The 17499-nt window shown below is 33.4% G+C and overlaps 1 protein-coding gene across 2 annotated transcripts in view; it reads left to right on the top strand.

Moving 5' to 3' along the window:
* oc (homeobox protein OTX2) overlaps positions 1 to 17499 on the top strand; it is a 59469-nt gene that overhangs the window by 16114 nt on the left and 25856 nt on the right. For both annotated transcript variants that reach the window (XM_076131678.1, XM_076131679.1), the window contains exon 2: positions 10620 to 11006. In XM_076131678.1, the coding sequence (XP_075987793.1) occupies positions 10757 to 11006 (250 nt within the window). In that variant the 5' untranslated portion in view covers positions 10620 to 10756. The remainder of the gene's footprint in view (positions 1 to 10619; positions 11007 to 17499) is intronic.

A 17499-nucleotide genomic window follows, 5' to 3' on the forward strand; every position in this document is an offset into this window, starting at 1 on the left:
TGGTAAAATTAGGTGTTTATGAAAATAATATGTTTTAGTAAGAAAATCCCCGTGCGTATTCTTTTAGATGATGAAATTTTAAAATAGTTACAAATCCACACTTGGCCATCATATTTACTTAAGCTTCTTATTTTGATAATAAAAGATTGATTGTATGTTACTTTAGAAAGTATTTGTAAAACAATTTTGTGACTGAAAATACAACTTACTTCAGGCAAATTTCAATCACGCCAAAACTACCAAACGGATTTCAATGAAATACGATCGCGATTCTCTTATGTACAAGAATAACACATGGGTTATAGAAATGCTAGCTTTTGCATGTGGTTTTATTCGAGCACAATATAAGCAAATAACTACAGTCCATGCGGACGAAGTAATGGGAAAAACCTAGCTTACTATAACCGTATTTCTCGATCAATTTCATTAGAAAAAACACACGTAGGTAACTGCTTATTATAACCGTATTTCTCAATCAATTTCTACACTAAACACACATAACTTTATACACACATGTCTGAAATTAAACTGTAATAGACTACAGGTGAATTCTAGGAATTTCTAGTAGAGTAATACTGAAATCACTTGAAAGTTAGATAACATGTCATTGTTAGTGAATTCCTGGAATCACCTACATGAGGTTCTGAGAACTGAGAATTAACCCAGAAGCCATGTCTCTCCTACATTTAAATTGTTCTGCATCGGTACATTGTTGAAACATATATTTGTGTTGCTATTTATTTTATTTGAAGTATAGGAAAGACTATTGTTTTATTTGAAACAGGAAAATTTTCAGTTGAAAATTTTTAATTAATTGCACTTTTTAATTCACTCGTGTCGCTTTTTCGCTGGTAGTTCTTGTTTTGCGTGTGAGGAATGATTTCGATTTCACGGTTTTTTTACTTTTGTTTTCAGTGTATGTAACATGAAATGAAAATGCTACGCAGGCATTACATACATAAAATAATGCTGCATGCGCCTTACACACTGAAAATTGCAACAATTGCGTCAGTCACGAATAAAAGAAATGGCGACCTGAAATTTCTACAAGTCATTTTTAAAACTTCAAACATACGCTCTACTTAGGTATAGAATAAAAAAACTAAAATTCATTCACATTTCCTCCCACGCCACACGCAGCGACAAATTAAAACGCCTTCCTTTATTCCTTAACACAATAAAACTAACTTATTTGTTACAAACACGTTCGCATTCATAACGAACTTTATAAACGCACTTTTGTTAAAACTCTATTTTATAAGTCACGTCGTAAACGCATTAATTAGAATATGTGTGTTGGCACACCTGAATGGTGTTGCCAATCTATGAGTTCTTTTTTCAAATGTTACGTGAATTTGTCACGCACGTAAAAGAAAACGCACTTTCATATTTTTTTGTTCGCAAATTGTTTTGATTTATTAATGTTACTTTCAAGTACCGTTAATTATACCTAGACATGTTATTTGCTTAATGATTATAAAGGCAGAATATAATTTCGCTCTAAAGCTTCAATAGTAAAGGTACCTGATATAAAAGTTACACAGTTGTCGAGTTTAAACATTGAAAATGCATCGTCAAAAAGCATTTTAAAAAATGTTTCGCCGAAAAATTTACACGGCAAATAAACGAAAATACAAAAATGCCAGTACGCTTGTACTCTTACAGCCGTAAATACCTACGCTTTGTCGCACCAACAAAATTGGTTCGCTTTCCAACAAATCACAATAATAAGTCACAAACCATTTTCCAATAACGAACAAGAAGCTAAAAACAGTTCTTAAAGCTCATAACTCATATGGTTTATTTACATTCTAGGTTTCAAATAAAACCTTTTTCTTATGCATTTCGAACGAAACGATAAAACTGTAGCTGTCTCTTTCGCTCTTGTTGCGGCGCGTTTCGAGTTGAAACCACGCCTTACAACACCCTACTGTTTCTATCTTTTTCTATCTCGTATAAACGGGTCGGGCATCTCGCTCGCTCACGACTATCGATTTACGCCGCCACGAGTTTGTTTACCCGACCAAATTCCATAGCTATATTTAGTAAGATAGGTTTGTAATAACTTGTATGAACTACACACGGCACGGTTATATATGTAATTGTGTTTGTTGTCGAATCGTTTCTTTTTTGGCGTGGCTTTTTGCTTGAAATATGATATTTGTGTGCGATTCGTAGATTAAAGGAGATGTTATGTTTATTGGGTATAGAGAAACGGGAACAAAAACTTATTTGATTTTATCGACGCACGTGTAGATTGGAGAACTGTTTCCTTGTTTTGAAGAGATAGGTATTTTAGATATTTTATTACTACATTTCGAGAATCAGATTTAAGACGAACGCTTAATCAGTAATTATTATTATCTAAAATATAACGTAGGTATTTATCGGTCGCAATACATGAGTCCTAACTTCACCGAAAATCCTGAAAAACATAAGAGACTACTCAACTTAGAATTTCAGCCTGAAACCTCGTAATCCACGGCCTTTTTCACTAACGAAAATAGTTCTACGCTCCAGAATGAAAATCAAATCTTACTGCACTACTTAACATATTAAAGTAGGCCGTGATTTAGGGATTAAAATCAAATTGATGGTGTTCGTTGATGGTGCATCAACCTGTATATAAATAAACAGTCACGATTCTAACGCCTTGGGAGAAGCGATCACGAACCACTATACATATTTCTATGTAACTGCCGTCCTCTTACTATAATGCCGTTATCTACAAAAACAATGTTTCGTGATATTCGCGAAAAGGCGCGAGAAAAAAAAATTGCAATGCTGTTTCCAGATGCTGCTAAAGATATTTCAAATCGCAGTTTCCAGATAGTTACGAAACAGCATTGCATATTTCTTTTCTTGCGCCTTTATATTGATTATTTTTTGAAATTGTTTTTGTAGATAACGGCATTATAGTTAGATTACGGCAGGTAATATCTTAGTACTAAGAATATCATAGAATATCTTCTATGTAAGAAATAGCTTAATAATGTGTTTTGTATGTTGTGTGTTAATAGTGTGTTTCCTGCAACTCTGCTCGGCCTACATCTTTAGGTATAACAGACTTCAAAAATATTTAATAGGTTTTACCGATAGTCCTTAAAAAATACAAATTATTGACATAGCAACTAAAGCTACAACAAAATATATATTCCCTTTTTCACAAATACTACCTAAACATTTGTCAGCGAATTATTTACCAATCGAAGTTTCCATTGCGTAATGACAAGTCTATGGAAGCCATCATTAATTTTATATGTCAATTATTATTAATCGGTTTCAGAATTAACTTAAAAATAAATATAATAATTGACACGTCCTCGAGAATATTGTCAAAAACTTCTATTTAAAAAATTATAGTGTAGATATTTCTATATTGTTAGTAAAATTAACAATAATACTATCTTATATTTCATAATCTGTTAAAGACAGGTGACAATGAGCCGCCATTTTGATGTCAATTAGAATTATAATATTAATATGTAAGTACTTAAGTAATGTGAATGCTTTGTTCGAAATTAGGAAACTATCTGTCATATGACTTCCAAAAACCTTTGTTTCGTTGTCGTTTAAGATTAATGTCTTGTTAGTTATCATCCTATTACCTTTATTAGGAATAATTTGTAACTGCCAAATGTGCTATTTTATATCTACATGCAAGAACACAAGTTGCTAGTTGCAACACAAGTTTGCAACTACAATTTTTAATACCAAGCTCTTCTTACTTTCATAATTTCGTAAATTACACGTTAAAATTCACAATTATCCGTTAAAAAATTGCCACAATAAGAATCACAAATTACATTTTTAAATCTCAAATCAGTAAGTTTAATTTACACCCAATAAAAGCAGCCATAAAACTTAAAGCAACTTACTCACACTCAATACAAAAACTCAAAGAATCAAGCGCACTCACCAAATTAAAATAATCAATTGGCAACACTGAGTGAGAGGAACAATGGCGGCACGTGCCCGTTCCCGCCAAAATTACAATAGAGAAAATATGAAACGTATAACGGGTATCAATTGAATGGGAAACCGTATGGTATTAAGATTTCAATCATGGTAATGCATGGATTAATAGTTGGCCTGCATTTTTGTAACTAGCTTGCCAATTGATGTAGGGGAGTCTTCGAAATAAAATTGTATTTTATAATGACAGATGAGTGTGGGAGTACCAACTGCAGAAATCAGAATACTTTTTTTATTGAGAAATCGATCGCATGGGACAAAAAATAGAACAATTAGATTGGATTACCATGTTGAACAATTCTTAGCTATTAATTACAATGGAAATGCAATAAAAATGTTTACATCCCATTCTTTAATCACTTTATTGCAATCATGATGCAATTGAACAAGCCACCTAAAGGACATAAAACTCCACAATCGTTTTTATAACATCTAAAAGCTCAGATTTATGTAAAAAAAGCAAAAACAAACTCACTTTCGACATATTTACGACAACAAAACATCAAATTAGCAGGCGTCTCCGCCCATGGACGTAAAAAATCGCCAAGTGGCCGTGCGACCGCACCGGAGCCCTATTTGTGTTCGCCATTAGCGGCTCCCCGGGGACTCCGCCCTCGGGGGCGCCGCAATTACTGAGATAACAGCGGTAGCCGCATCTTTACTTTTTCAATAGCCGTTTTGTGGACCGTTATTAATTTTCGCACATGTTAGTTTTTGAAGGTTGGTATTAAATATCTTACAGTGCGAAGCTCTGATTCATTCTCTTTTTTAAGTTAGAAGTAAGTACTTCTGATATCTTGATAGTGTATTTTTTGTTATTTTTAAAGCAGCCGGTTTTACTAGCCGTGCAGTATCCTAATTCTTACTTTTATTTCTTGGTATCCAAATACTTATTATTTTACAGCACCATTCCATCGATTTCTTCGGTATTGAATAGTTTATTATATCTATTGTAATATCAGCGGATCCGATAGCTTTCGAGCTTTAAAAAACTTAAGTTTTTCCCATCAATGGAAATAAAAGCTTTGCCCAACTAGAACTAGAGACATAATCCTATGACTATTATTAAATACTTTCAGAAAATATGCAAGAAAGAAAATTCTATCAAAATATACCACCAATATTAACACATATTTTCAAAATCTCATACACCGACGTGTGCATCCCTCCCCTATATTTATTCAGCATTTGAACAAGTAATGAGTGTATCGAGTTACCTCCCTGAGGATCAAGTGATTTGTTCACTCCCGTTATGTTGGCAGCGGAAAACAATTAACAACTGTGCAATACTCGCCCATTGTTTATGGTGAAGGGGCTTGTTCATTTTTTTATGTTTATAATTATTTTTTATAGGATGGTAGCGCAAATAGATTGAGCAGTGATAGCCGAGCGGTATAAGTTGGTACCTCCCACGCAAGTGGTTGTCGATTCGTACCCGAGGAAACACACCAATGGCTTTTCGAAGTTATGTGTGTATTAGAAATAATTATCACTTGTTGTAACGGTGAAGGACAGCATCGTGATACGACCTTGCATGCCTGAGAGTTCTTTAGAACAGTTCATGAAGGTATACAAAGTCCCCTACACGCAATTTGCCAGCGTGGTTAGAGATTGTAAGGAGTGTATGGATCTGCACATAGTTTCTTAAACTCAAATTTATCACGGTATCGGTATCTATACTCAAATTAACCAGGTTCCAAGTAAGTTCGTTATAATGCCAGAACTAGTACTAACGGAAAACTAAATCGTCTTTTTAAAAATGTCAACTTCATCAAACATTTTATCGCATAGCTTATTAATACATTTTGTTAAACGACACCTATGAATAAGTCTTTTTCCTTTAAATCAACAACTAATTACCACCTATGTTCAAAGATACCACAATCAAGATGGCAGGCGACACGCAAGCTGGCCAACATTAACAAAACAACTGTCATTATGAGTAATAACGTCAAACCGGCAAGAGTGTGATCAGATTTTAAATATTATCAAATAAATAGATTAAATCAAAACAGGGTCTTTGTTATCTGCGTATTGAGTAGCACTTTAAGATTTGATTTAAATCTAAGAGATAGTCAAAGGAAGTTATAATTACTAGGAAAACAATAGATAAAGTTTATTTGTAATATTATAAAGTAACGAAACAACGTAACAACAGTGACCCGGAACGAGCTCTCAGGTTAAGCCACAATTGCTGAAATTGTTCAGTTGATCGGTGACCAAATTACGCATACCGGGTTTCTACGTGTTACGGAATTGTGGGCTGTTATACATTCTTTTCAGCTGCATCCGGTGAGACTTGAAGCCGACTCTAACATAGTTGGAAGAAAGGCTAGACTGCTGATAAGCGAACGGAACTTGGTTTTCGTTAGCCAATTCTTATCTGAAAAAATAACGCAAAATATTCAAACTAAGGTTTGGCCAGTGGTTTTTTGGTTTAGCCTCCCTTTGACCGATTGATCATAAAAATATGCAAGATTTCTTTTAAAAATTATAGGTTTTGAATACTACCTAATTGCACGCTATTTATCGAATATTGATCAATTATTGCAATTGACCATGAGCGTCGATACACAACGCAAACGACTAGAAACTAATCATATTTAATGAATACATTGCAATCTCCATTAAAATTTCCCGCCTAAAATGTATCATAACCTCACTAGCAATTTACAACTAACAATACGCCATTCAATATTGGAAATATAGACGTTCAATTTCAAACATTTCATTCAAATATGGAATGTTTAGCGACTGTCATGGAGGACAATGGTTGACGTCCAACCGTTCGTTCTAAAACCCATGTTCAATAACAATTTAAGTTTTTTTTTCTAAGTTTCTGAACAGAGAATAAATATTTGAGGCTACCGTAACATCTTTCCATTAGTTTGCATCAAATTAAAATATTTTCGAGCTGACAGAAAAAATATCGAAATGTCGTTTTACTTTTTGTATTTAGAAATAAAAATTATCATATTTACGATTCTGCGTTTGTAACTATTAAGCGATGTCAATCAAGTCAATCTAAATATTATGTAAATATGTATGAATATAATTATAAACCAAATTAGGTTATACAAAACGAATAGTAGGCAGACGTATTTTAAACAAACCTATTTAGGAACCACGTTATTTGCTCGACCAAATAAGAGCATACAACCTAGGACTATTTAAAAACTAGTTACATTATCTATATTAACATCCTACATCTGTTTTCCACCTCAAAAACCAAATTCAGATATGATCGACCACATAAAAAGTTCCGAAAAGCCATTGTGGCGACGACAAATGGTTACTGGGAAAGAAAAAAACATGTCTGCCATTGAAATAGTTAATAGTATGTTCGGATGCGCGAAATTTGTCACAATGGCGGCCCCTGGCGGGCAATTATCACGCATAGGATAAATGTCTTTGTCATAACATGGTCTGGTTTGAATCATGGGTTTGTGCTATGCGGGCAAATTAAATTGGGGAACGGATTTCGGAAATTACTGGCGGGTTATGTTTTGTATTAGCGTTATAGACTGACAAATAATAATTGTAGTTGAATTGAATCCCGAGGTAGTATTATAAAGAAGTTCTAGTCCTCAATTATTAATACTCATCCTCAAGGATTAAAAAATTACATTACTCCCTCGATAGTACCGGTTGCGGAGAATCGCGCTAATGTGACTTTCGTTATTAAAGAATAGCTAAATATTTCGAGGAAATCTTTCCAGGCGAGCAAAGCCCCGTTTAAAATATTATAATGGTAGTTACAAACCGAAATAGTAAAAGCATTAGTATTACTTTGTCATGTCGCAAAGCATTCCTTTACAGCGAATATAATATTGACAATTACTTGTTTGGCAACTTGAAATATAACTTGAGAAATCAGTGTTAAAATTTGCATACAACAATGCGTCGAAAGCTACTAACATTATTTATTTAAGAATATTAAACATTACTCTTTACCAACGAGTTTAAAAAATGACTCGAATATTTCTTTTTTTTATATTGTCTATGGCATTTGACCCCACTCGCGCGCTTTCTCAATTTGTCACGTTGACAGCCAGTGTTACCAACTGCACAAACAAAGTAGGGCGCGATGTTTGTTTTCTTTAACACAATATGGACGGTGTTTGCAATGTTATTATTTATGGCTTTTATTGCGCTTCGACAAATAGATTTACGGAGATTGACACCGTATATTTTAACAATGGTTGGTTTTATTTTTGGTGGTGAATTAACACGTTTCAGACACATGAGAGATAAGCTCAGAGATTACTTAAATTATAATTAATTTTACTGTACAACTTGATAATTAAAGATAAATTGAACAAGTGCAAGTATCGTAATTATGAAAGTATGATGGACACTATAGTCCGACAACTTAATAGAAAGCTTTGGCACGCACGAGGTATCTCTATTATAATAAATATTTCTGTACTCTTCGAAAATAACGAAGTTGTATCAATGATGTTTTAGATTCTGACTTCTGTATGCTTCAGCCAGCCGCGAAGCTTTCATACAAGGCTCTACTACTTAATTGTTAGACTAAAGACACACAAACAGTAAAGTATCAAGGAACCAAATTAAAATGTGTCAGTTCTTCAAATCTATACGTAAAGCCGAACATGCAAAGCCGTGAAGTTACTCTTTAACTCAGTTACTTGGAACACCACAACAGAATATCTTCGCAAAAACCACGGACTATTTGCTTCACAAAAACCGGGTAATTGTCAAAAAATCGTTGACGTGAAAATACTTCAGAAACACCGACTTTTGCCAACTAAAATCTTCAACGAAATCTACATTAAGTTATACAATTGAACACCTTTTAAGGGTTTTAGCGGCAACCTTCTCATTTGAGCGGAAATCCTTTGCAAAAACCCCTAAGTTCTATCAACAAAATTGTACTTTATTTTCATAGTCGAAGAGTTGCATTTGCAATGGTTTTAGGCTTTTTTTGAGATAGTATCTCGGCTTAGGATAATCTTTTGTTGATAGATTCTGTGGTACGAACAGTGAAGATTCTGGGAAGCGCGGTAGATAGAAAGTGACAATGCTTTTTTTTCGTCTATCCAAGCCTTTTATTGTGTAACTAAATAATTGCAAGGAAAGTAATTATTTTGCCCTTTTTTAGTCGTACTTGTTTAAAATACGACAGCTCTGGAAATTACGAATTAAGAAAAACATCAGAGAAATTTGGAATTTTTCACGCGAAGAAATCTTAAATCATTTATTAATACATTAAATCACGCCTTTTTCTCATAGTCATAGCAGAGACCAAAGAACATCTTATAAAATTTTTAATAAATTACTCGAATATAATCACACGAACGAAGTATTTAAAGATTGTACCTTTGTATGGAATAAGGTCTGCCGATTTCGTTAGCATTCCAGAAATAGATTCACATTTTTTACTTTCTTTTCTAAAACCCTAAAGATTACTTCCCGAACCAGACAGAACACCCTCTTTGTCATCGATAACCCTAGCAAACTCGATCAATAACCAAAAACAGTTCTTAAGAAATCAAAGAACTATTTTAATCACTCCCCTGTAATACCAAACAAATATCATATACAGATATTTTTTCTCATCTCAAATGTCATCACTACGATATGGCTTGTCAATTTTTTTTTCAACACAAAGGCTACATGTGATATGCCCCTCAATTTAGCAAAGGCACCTCAGGTACCAGCCAGAAAAAAAATAAACGTGACAAAATGTCAGTAAACATGTACCTACTACACCTTTGCCAACATCAGAAAAAAATGTTCTCCGTACAAAAGACGCGGTCAATGCAATTTTTTTTTGTTTTTTTTTTACATTCCTACGTTTGAACCATAGAATACCTTGGATAATGAGTTCTATTGAACGACGTATTAACACTTAGTTTATTAGGCTGTGCTGCATGTTTAAATTAACCTTTTCGAATTAAAGAATGCCGGAAGGTATGCTAAGATTCTCACTTTATTATACTTAAAATTCAAATTTACAAAAATGAAACACGTTTCTCGATCATAAAACAAACGGCCTCGAATAAAATATACGAATGCTACCGTGTTACTCTTCGATATCGCACGTAATACCAACCGAATAAAATCAGAGAATGAATCATATCATAGCTGGAACGTTTTTTCATATTAAAATAAAAAAACCTTTTGAATTTCGAAATCCGAACTCCCGAATCGTGACGAATGGAATGCTTTGCTCATTCAAATATTAAATTTGGAAGGCGTTCCACGTGTTTGACTTTAACTCTCAGTGTTGCAATAACGCAGAAAATCTACCATTGTTACGGGTAATTGTAAAATAGTTTGTAGCAAAAAATGTATTGGCCGTACTTATAATTGAAAAAGACGTGCGTAGATGTTTATATGAATGTATGAGTCGTAAATAATTGCTGCGTTTAATGTTCAGTTGCGCGGTTAATTGGAGATCTATTGACTCTCATCATATTCCAATTTATAGAATCTTTTATGAAATACGCGTTACCTTTTTTAATCTTTGAACGCACTCGCTTTCAAAATAGTTGTACGCACATGAATGTAACAAATCGAACATATTTACGGGTATTATTTTTTATTAAAAGAAGAAACTTGCTACAAGGACATTTCTAAAAATAAAGCTTAACTAATTCCACAATTTATTGTTTCAGACAACAAAAAAATGTCACACCAGCGAGAACGATCAACAAGAACGCATTGAAAAACCGCAAACATGTCAATACACACACGGAAGAGGCTGATGCGGTGACTAAATACGTGTGCTTATAAAAAAAGTAAAAAAAACAAGATGGCGCTGCTGACTAACTCGGCGTCGGCAACGGGCCCGACGGCCGGTGGGCCGGCTGCTCCACAAGCCCACTCGGCGACGCCGTTACACCATTACTTCCATTATTTAAAGCAGCCCTCGCCTTTAGCTCAGAACCCGTATGCTCATCACTCAAGTGCGCATCACATGGGCATGGGCCCGGGTCCTCTCGGAGGGCTAGGCCCATTTGGATTGACGCCGCACGGATTGGAAGCCGTTGGATTTCCTCAAGGTAAGTTTCTTTATAACGATTCGAATCTTCAGCTCAAATAAGTTATTTATGTTTTAAATCGACTATAATATTATAACTTACTCTCTATGGCAACTTGCGCGTTGGTAATAATTTCCCAACGATATTTCAACACGCGGAAATAAGATAAATGCAGTTAAAAGAATACGGAAAAATGTTCTTCGCAACCAGAGTAGCGTGTAAAAGATAGTCGTATATTCGTGTTGAAATCTGTGTTTTGGTATAAAAAATCACAAATAACAAATTATCTCTTAGGACTGCGAAACTGATTAATTTTAACATCTAAGAACCTTGAATAAGAATTTAGGTATACAATGAAATTAAGCAATTTAAACTTGTCTAAAATATGCTGAAATAAAATTAAATAGACACATTCATCACCGTCTAATATCCTTTATGTGTTATTTGTTGTAAGAAAACATGTTTGTAACTTTTATAAATTAATGTTATATTGCCACATAGACTAAAACCTAACTATGGAAACATAAATATTTGATAAACATCAGATAAAGACACATACTTTATCAATATAAAAAACACGCTACTGCTAGGCCCAAATTACCTTTTAGTACTGAAAGACGAGCTAGTTCTATTCTTTAAGAAACGTTTTACTAAACTCTCAAGTACAAAAAATATCCTTCAATGTTTTCCTTCTCCCAAAACAAAGTACTAATAAAACAAAATTAAAAACCTGGCCACAAACAAAAGAACATAATAAAAAAACAAAATGGTGTTCTGACATGAGTCGCAAGATGGCGCCTGAAATGTATTTCGCCTCAGATTTCAGCTTGTAATTCATCGCGGGACCATTTACATGCCCGAGTGATGTTTTTAATGAGATAGCTACTCATTCTTTTCGGATTTAAGATGTTTTATTTTCTATTTCACTTCCTTTATTATGAGGAAGAAGTACCTAAAAATGAGAATCCCATATATTACTGTCTTGGAAAATGCGTTGCTTTTAAAACTTTTATCTACAATACAATATTTACAACAGGTAAACTCTACTGTGATCTATCTAAATAACTAAAAACGTTCAGAAAAACATGAAACAAAGTAAGTAAGAACAAATATTTAAGTAAAAACAATACCTAGCCCTACTTTTGTTGTACAGTACCTAAAATCACATTAAACCGACACATCATATCAGACAGCCTACTAGAAAATCACAAATTTTATCTCCACAAACAACTACACGATGTCAGGCGAAACCATGGCCAAAACAACAGCGGGAAAACGTTGCATAATTTACGAAGCAAGAAGACATCCTTGTGAAATAATCAAAACAGGCCCTCCACCACCCCCGTAAGCCGCTTATCCCTCCCCCTCAGTGTTGCCATGCTACCCCCGAAATGTGGGAGAAACGGGAAGTCGCTTGTTAGTTCACTTTAATTAGTAGCAAGTTTGAGTTTTGATGTTGGTAACATTTAACGTGTTGTGTTTTTAGGACCCTTTTTGGTTGATTGTGCAGGTTTTTAGATATGTTTGTATGTATGTGGAGTTTTGTAAGAGTAAGTGCCACTATTGAAAAAAGTTCAACGCAGCTCGCTTTAAGGAAAATGTTTAGCTTTTCTTCATAAAGTTTAATTTACTGTTAACTGTAGTGTAGTCTGCACTTTACAATATTTAGTAATTTTGAAAAGCTAACTAAAAATTGTTAGGTGCTTGTCGAAAATTTTATTTATATGCAGGAACAGGACAGATTTTTATTCGTTTTTGTTTAACTAAATTAAAATGTTTAAGTGTACATTATCTGCCTAAACAAATACCCGCTACCAAATAAAAGGACAATCATACCGAAAAGTTACCTAAAACATAAAAAGGTAAATATTAGAAAAAAATCGTAAATTAAAAAGCCCACTTTCCAAATTGCTCTTAAAACCTATCAAAAACTGACCAATCACAACAGAGATTTAAATTTTACAAAAAAAAAGAAAAATATAATGACATTCTTAATTCAAAAGCGAGGGCTCTTAGAATCCGGATTAGCCTCCCTCCGGCGTACGATTCTTAGAAGTAACATTTTGGCAATGGCAACTCTCAAAATTATTGTGAAAAGAAAATTTTCTGTTAAATATTTACGAATATCTTTAGATTTTGGAATCTTGAGTTAAATATAATAAACTGTAGACCAGTTGCACAGCTTACTAATAAGCTATCTAATGGATAAATCAATAGGAAATGTTTGAAGGAATCTGTAAGTAGATAATATTCTACTGGTAAAGGTATCCGAGACTTATAAGGAACTTGTAAAATCAACCATTAGTTTTGAAACCTTATGTTTCTAATGTAATTGAGAATGATTACAAAAATCCTTTAAATATATTCTGTTATTCCGTTAAATTCGCATTCAATGCAGCATTTTGGTGATTTATTAAGGAAATGATATGGTTTATGACAAATATAGTTCTCTTTTTATTAAAAAAATTTCTTAAACCTAGAGTTGTCTTTAATAAATATGTACTATCGAACCAACTGAATCATGACCCATTTTGCCGATAATTCGCTTGACACCGTCAAAACAGTAAAAAATTCATCTCTATCGTCAAAGTTGCACTTAGGACATTTTAAACATGCATACGACTGTGTTATGATGTATTACGACTACAGACAACTTTGACCTTTGTTATTACAGTACGTAGATACGTTTTCGATAAATCACTCTTAATTTGAATCTAGAATGTAAATAGTCTAAACTCTTTTCACTACGAAAAAACCTATTTGTGTCAAATGTCAAATAGCACGACATTTAGAAATCTGTGAAACGATTAGGGTAACCACTATAGTCATTGCCCATCATACAGGGATTGCCAATGTTAAGGAATAATACGTTAATTTTAATTTCTAACGTTACCAGTTCAAATTTATTGCGATAGATGTCACTTTTAGAATATTGGTAACATTTTTAATTTACAGAACTCATGTCCTACGTTTGTGCGACAGGTGTGTAGTTCGAAAAGAAAAAGTAAGTTTGTTGCAATATTTGTTAAGGATAACACATTTGAATTAACAGTATTCGCTAGTATTTCTTGTTTTTAAGTGTTTTATATTGAATTAGTGTAAAGTTATTGAAACAAACGACTCATGTTCTTTTAGAAAGAATATTTAAGTTGCGTTTATACTAGAGTTTAAGTCAATGTTTTACTAAATAAAGATACTATTGACCAAAATTGTGTATTAATTTCTTAACCGGATAATAACTATGCTGGTTACCCTATATTATTTTAATTTTTATAGTTACAGTTACATTATTTCCTATAATGGCCGAATAAACCATGTCCTGATTGGGTATCGAACCCACTCCTGACGCGTCGAAGTCGTAACATCAACCCACTACGCCACGGAGCCTGTTGAAAACGGTAGCAAAGCATTATTGTATTGGCGCACAAAGCTTTGTCACAATAATGACAGATAACAAATTTATTACCAAGGAAACGTAGGTTCAAGCCAATTTCGACCTACGCGTATATAGACGTGTTTTAGAAAATGATCACATGGTGGGTCATGATTCAGTTGGTTCGATAGTGCATCTGAATAAATTGTTCTATAACGTCTTTAAAAATGACACGTTTTAACAAACATTCTTGAAGACATTTCTTCAAATATCTATTCAATATATTTAGACAAATAACTGAAGTAAATATAAAAGGATAATATATAAAAAAATACGTAAAAGTACGTTAATGTAGTGACGGTTCGTAAAAAAAATGGGCAACATAATCCCAAAAAGGGTTGTTACAGGAAAAATTCGGGCGATATTTTTAGCATGTACTGTCCAGGTATTCATTTTTTATTTATTTTCCGTTAAAAAAGGTTTTTTTAGCGAATTATATCCTTCGACGTTCATTGTTTGTGATCTTTAAAAAAATGTAGTTATTGTCAACTATAATCCGTTTTTTAAAGTTACAGTTGATTAGAGTTTCTTTGAAATAGGACTAAAAGCAAATAATTTAAACGCTAGCTTTCTGGATTTATCAGATAGCTTAACAGATAAAATTAGTCAGTTACGGCCATATTAACCGCTATTTCGGCTGACAACTAGACGTCAAATTTATGGTCACTATTCAGTACATTGCTGCTTTGACGTAACGTGTAATCACTATAATCTAAGGGAGGAAACAATGTACAGCAAAGTGGCTTTCAAATAGTTGTCGACTGAAATACGTGATAGCCCCTTGGTTGTACTTTGTGTCCGTTGTTCGTAGGTTTGTGAAAGTTTGTCTTTAAAAAGAAGAAATAAAAAAAATCTATACATAAAGAAATCTGTTATTTCATATCTTAAATGTATATGTGTAGTGTAGTGTATTACATATAAAATGATCATATTATAAGCATTTATAGCTTTCGAGAATTACAGATATTATCTTGCGTACTGAAGATTTTCCAACAAACTCCATAACCTTTACTGTCAGTTGTAGTAAACACAGTTAACGACCATCTATGAAAACCAATGTACATTTATTTTAATACTCAAATAAAATTAATCTCCCATTTTAATCCCGATTTCTATCTCACTCACTCCCTCGCAAATTCGTATCATTCCGTCTCTTTCTTTCATTAGATATTGAGCGTAACGATGGCAGCTGGGCATTCGTTTTTTGAAATATATTTTTTTCATTGTTTCGCTTTTTATTGGCATCCCCTACAATTTTACGGCCAGTTGCTTTTTTAATCTTTTGGCGGGCATAAATTAATTTGTTTTTTTTTTCTTTCTCCGTTGTAGGAAGCCGGATATAATAAGAAAGGTCATTGTTGGTTTTTTAGTTATCTGTTTATTGAATTTATATGGACATTCAAATATTTTTTACCTAATAATAAAAGCTAGCCGAATATTTATCTATATTTTTTTACAATCATATGAATGTTATGTATTAACGGGTCGCAATACATAAAATTCATACACAAACAGCCAGAAAAAGTTAAGTCTCACTACCTTATCTTCCACACACTCACAAAAAATATTTTAAACAGAATCTCTTACTTATAATAATAACAAAAGACTTCTACAGTTTATTTCAAAACAAGCCAAACTACGCCATAACTACAGCGAATTCTTTCAACAAACTGGACAGATACTAAGATGTTTCCCCGGTTTTCCCTGGAGTCAACAATGTTACAAACAAGCCTGGATTATACTTGGCAGGTTTCAGTAATCGATAGCGGATGACACCTTTGTTCGTAAGGTAGTTTCAATGTGCTGTACTGTGTTACGTCGTTGTTCTAGCTATGGTTATACTTGGTGGTAATTTAGATTGAGGTGTTACTGCCTCCGTAGTGCAGTGGTTTAAGTCACCACGCCGCTACCATTGGGTCGGGAGGCCGTGGGTTCGATTCCCACACGAAACACTTATTTGTGCGATCCACAAATAATTGTTTCGTATCTGGTTGTACTTTGTGTCTGTTGTTTGTATGTTTGTAAAAGTCCCCGCGACACAAGAGCAATTCTTAGTGCGGGAGTTGTATTTAAAAAGAAAATACAGTTGTCTTAAAAAGAAAAAGATAATGTCAAGAGACATTTTGGTAGCTACTTATATAGTGAGTCCCTCGTAAAGGTGAGCCTTTTGTCGTTTTGGCAGTTTATTACACTCCGGGCTACTATAGAAATCAGTGTATCGGGAATTTGAACTTTTTTCTGCACTTTTCTTAACCTCGGAATCTTACTTGAAATTTAGTGATCAACAGTTGATTGTACAGCCGCAATATTCATAATTATCGCGACAATAGCTTTATGATTACTATCGTTTCACGTAAAACAACTACTAGTATTGATTGTCTCTTCCTAAAACAAGACTCCTTTATTAAGCTAGACGATGTCATAGTGCGGGTTGAGGGCCCTAGATTGTTTTAAAATTATTTTTCAAAGAAGTCTAAGGTATGCAATGTTTTTCGCGATGGTTTTTCTTTACTTTAAACAAAAATTATATCTGATCTACACATAACTTGAAAAAGTAATTAGACTCTTTATATTTCAAACAAAAAATACAATCAAAACCCTAGCGATTATTTCGTAGATCATACATTCTTGAAGTTTCCTTCCTATAATTGATGAGTTACGAAATCCCTTCAAGTATTTCGATTATACAACAATTATCTTTTAAACGTGCAAATTATCGTAAATAGATAATAATAATGTATAATAGAGGAAAATTAACGCTTCTTTGAAACATCGGAAGCAAAAAAAATTTTCGAAATCGTCACATTGGAAATCCCCACAGTGATTTGGTGATAATTGTAAATTATGATAAAACAGTATCAAATAATCCCTACTTATTATTGTAAGTATATAATCGGTGAAATATTTTATCTTGTATATAATCACTGTGTCATGATAAAACGATGTAAAATATATTGCAAACAAAATGATGATTTTGGGTAAATATTGATATAGTATGCTTGATCATTTTGACGGCTGGAAAGTGAAAAGTCATCTAAAGGTTTTAGTTATTTTTACTACTAAATTAGTTACTGTATATGA

Source organism: Anticarsia gemmatalis, chromosome 26 (assembly GCF_050436995.1).
Source record: "Anticarsia gemmatalis isolate Benzon Research Colony breed Stoneville strain chromosome 26, ilAntGemm2 primary, whole genome shotgun sequence".
NCBI classification, from domain to species: Eukaryota; Metazoa; Arthropoda; class Insecta; order Lepidoptera; family Erebidae; genus Anticarsia; species Anticarsia gemmatalis.